Raw genomic sequence first — 3,835 nt, 5'->3', positions numbered from 1 at the left:
GGGGGGCTGGGCAGGTTTGTGGGGCTTCCCTTGAACTCCCCTGGTCCCTCTGTGGAGGGTGTGGGTAGGGGGTGTCAGGGCACCCTGATCTCACCCGGATCCTGTTCAGGGGGGTGGCTTAGGGGGTGGTCAGGGCACCCTGATCTCACCCGGGTCCTGTTCAGGGGGGTGGCTTGGGGGGTGTCAGGGCCCCCCCCAGATCTCACCCGCCCTCTCCCTGTCAGTATGGGGGTACCCAGTACAGCCTGGTGGTGTTCAACACGGTGGACTGCGCCCCGGAGTCCTATGTGCAGTGCCATGCCCCCACCAGCAGCGCCTACGAGTTCGTCGCCTGGCTGGACGGCATCCAGTGAGTGGGGGGGTGAGGGGCATCCAGTGGGGCGGGGGGGGAGGGACTCCTGGGTTCTCTCCCTGGCCCTGGGAGGGGAGTGGGGTCTAGTGGGTTAGAGCAGGGGGGGCTGGGAGCCAGGACTCCTGGGTTCTCTCCGTGGCTCTGGGAGGGGAGGGGAGTGGATTCCTGTGGGTCAGAGTAGGACTCCTGGGTCCCATCCCTCGCTCCATGAAGGTGGTGTCCTGGGGGGCCTCACTCGGCTCCATGTCCCTCCCGCGCAGGTTTGTGGGGGGCGGCGGCGAGAGCTGCAGCCTCATCGCCGAGGGGCTCAGCACGGCCCTGCAGCTCTTTGACGACTTCAAGAAGATGAGGGAGCAGATGTGAGTGTGGGGCAGAGGGGGGAGCCCGGGATGTTGGACGGTGGGTGTTCCAGCTCTGGGGCTGGGGGCTCAGGGTGGGCAGTCCTGGGGTGCTGGATGGGGTCAGGGGCTCGGCGCTCTGGGCTGCGTTCCCCATGTGCTGCATGCTGGGAAGTGGAGGCTCCATGGCATCTCCCCCCCCACGTCTGTCTCTCCCCCTCCCCGCCCGCAGAGGCCAGACCCACAAGGTGTGCATCCTGATCTGCAACTCGCCCCCCTACCTGCTGCCGGCTGTGGAGAGCACCACCTACTCCGGCTACACCACCGAGAACCTGGTGCAGAAGATCGGAGAGGTGAGGGGGGCCCGGGAGCCTGGATGCCTGGGTTCTCCCCCAGCTCTGGGACGGGAGGGGGGTCTAGTGATTAGAGCAGGGGCGCTGGGAGCCAGGACTCCTGGGTTCTCTCCCCCAGCTCTGGGAGGGGGGTCTAGTAGTTGGGGGAAGGGGGGTGGCGTGTCTGGGAACCAGGACGCCTGGGTTCTCTCCCCGTTCCTCGGCCTCCACTCACCCTGTCCCTCCTCTCCCCAGCGCGGGATCCACTTCTCCGTCGTGTCCCCCCGCAAGCTGCCGGCGCTGCGGGTGCTCTTCGACAAGGCCACGCCCGGCGGGATGCTGGAGGCCCAACCCAAAGACTTCAGCCAGGATCCCCGGCACATGATCCTCATCCGCGGCATGGTGCTGCCGGGTAAGGGGGTGGAGGGCGATGGAGGGGGGCTGGCGCCTTCACTCCCCACAGCTCCGCCGGTGGAGGGCAGCGGGACCCCTCCCTGCAGGTGGCCCTGGGGGGCAGAGGAGACGGCCTGGGGGCGTGAAGAATGCAGGGCCGCGGAGCCGTGAGCAGGACGCCCGGGCGGGAGGGGGCAGAGAGGAGCCACGATCGTGGGGCCCTGTCTGGGCTGGAAACTAGGAATCTATAAGGCCCCAGAGGTCACACTGGGGTCATCCCTTCTCGGCAGGGGGTCTGAGGTCATGAAGGGGTCACCCTTTCCTGGTGGGGGTCAAAGGTCATGCTGGGGTCACCACACCTGCCAAAGGCTTAGGGGTCACAGCAGGGTCACCCCTTTCAGAAAGGGAGTGAGAGGTCATGCTGGGGGCTGTCCCTTCCCGTGGGAGGGGCAGAGGTCATGCCTGGGTCACCCCCACCTACCAGGGGGTCAGAGGTCATGCCAGAGTCACCCTTTCCCAGCAGAGGGTCGGAGGTCATGCTGGCGTCACACCCTTCCGGCAAGGGGTCGGAGGTCATGCTGGGGTCACCTCCTCCTGGCAGGGAGTCAGAGGTCTGCCTGAGGTCCCACCCAGGGGTTGGGGGGCATTGGGTGGTGCCGGCCTCTCCTGGCTGCTGACCTGCCTCCCATCCCCCAGTAGGTGGCAGCGCAGCCTCTGGTGCCATCCAGCCCAAGCAGGTGGTGCCCCAACCGCAGCTCCCCACCGCGCCCCCGCAGCACCCGCCGGCCCCGCAGCAGCCCCTGCCGCCCGCCTCCCAGCCCTACCAGGTACGTCCCCCGGGGGCGTCCCAGCCCTGCCGCCCGCCTCCCGGCCCTACCAGGTACGTCCCCCGGGGGGGTCCCAGCCCTGCCGCCCGCCTCCCAGCCCTACCGGGTACGTCCCCCCTGGGGGGTCCCAGCCCTGCCGCCCGCCTCCCGGCCCTACCGGGTACGTCCCCCCGGGGGGGTCCCAGCCCTGCCGCCCGGCTCTACCGGGTACGTCCCCCCGGGGGGGTCCCAGCCCTGCAGCCCGCCTCCCAGCCCTGCCGGGTATGTCCCCAGCCCGGCTCACCTTTGCTTCACCCTACATGTCCCCCAGCCCAGCTCCCTCAACGCCGCCCAGGCCGCAGCGCAGTCTGCCGTGGAGGCCGCCAAGAACCAGAAAGCCAGCATAGCCTCGCGCTGTGAGTGCTGGGGAAACCCGGGCGGGTGTGTGTGTGTGTGTGTGTGTGTGGAATTGGGGGCAGATGGAGGCTGAGGGGGGATGGGGGTCTCACAATGGAGTGGGAGGTTGTGGAGCAGGTTCCTGGGGGTGAGGTCTCAAGGTGGGGCTTGGGGGGTCAGGGCGGAGGGGAGGGGTCTCGGGAGGGCCTGGGGAGAGGGGAGGGGTCTCGGGAGGGCCTGGAGGGAGGGGTGGGATCCTGACTGCTTTCCCTCTCCCCCCCGCAGTCACCCCGCTGAACGCCTTGCAGACGCCCTTCAGCCAGGCACCCGCGCAGCCGCTCCCCACCGGCTCTGTCCCAGCCATGGCCCCCAAGCTGCCGCCCTCCTCCCAACCCAGCCTGGTCTCCACCGTCACCACCAACCCCAGTCTGCTGACCCAGCCGCCCGGCCAGCCCCCCCCGCAGCCTGGGGCCCCAGCCATGGTACGTGCAGCCCCGCGGGGCCTCTGTGAACTCTGCTCGCCAGCCACATTACCAGGTCACTGCTAGTTTGGATCTGACTGTGATGGGTCCCCCCTGGGGTGCCACCTGGAACTGGGGTACCCCCCCCGACCCACCAGCCTGGGCTGCAAAGCCCTCCACGCCAGCACTTTCCCCCGCATTCGCACAGGTAGGGACCCCCCCAGCTGCAGGCTCTCCAACCACCACTTCATCTTCCAGCGCTTGCTCGTGTCCATGAGGTGTGTGCACCGGTGCCGGAAGTCTGTCCCTCAGCCGTATCTGTAGGGGAGCGGCAGTGGCGCCCACATGACGCGGTATAAGGGGCGCCACCGGTGCCCCCCACCCTCACTTACTTCTTGCCGGAAACTCCGACAGCGGGGAAGGAGGATGGGTCATGGAATGGGTGTGAGCACCACATCCTTAGGGAACCGGTCACTGTCTTCTTCCAGCCCGGAGCCCCAGAGCAGAACCGAAATGACAGATCTTCATGTCCCGCAGAGCGAGACTTTTCGAACGATACCTCAGCAGACAGACTTGGCCCAAAACATCCCCTCGTTCCATGACCGTGGTGAATACGGGGTGCCGGGGCGCCACCCCCAAAAGACCCCGCTGCCAGCCCACCTTTTAGGATCTAACCCTAAAGGTTTTATTAGAAAAGAAAGAAGAGAGGAGTTAGCGGTCAAAGCTCCGATCCGTACGCGTGGTGTCACGGAGTGCG

The 3,835-nt window shown here is 67.5% G+C and overlaps 1 protein-coding gene across 1 annotated transcript; it reads left to right on the top strand.

The window, feature by feature from the left end:
* Positions 1 to 199: 199 nt before the first annotated feature.
* MED25 (mediator complex subunit 25) lies at positions 200 to 3,680 on the top strand (the record flags this gene model as incomplete). Its single annotated transcript, XM_024212140.1, has 8 exons — positions 200 to 349; positions 613 to 711; positions 923 to 1,043; positions 1,278 to 1,434; positions 2,112 to 2,242; positions 2,553 to 2,637; positions 2,903 to 3,099; positions 3,567 to 3,680. Coding segments are annotated over 8 exons (1,054 nt in total), but the record flags the coding sequence as incomplete, so codon positions are not given.
* Between the last annotated feature and the right edge of the window lie 155 nt (positions 3,681 to 3,835).

The sequence above is a fragment of the Terrapene carolina genome, unplaced genomic scaffold, assembly GCF_002925995.2.
Source record: "Terrapene carolina triunguis isolate 2854851 unplaced genomic scaffold, T_m_triunguis-2.0 Scaffold30229, whole genome shotgun sequence".
Lineage (NCBI taxonomy): Eukaryota > Metazoa > Chordata > Testudines > Emydidae > Terrapene > Terrapene triunguis.
Note: the sequence above shows the minus strand (reverse complement) of the source record. Positions and strands in the feature narration are given on the sequence as shown.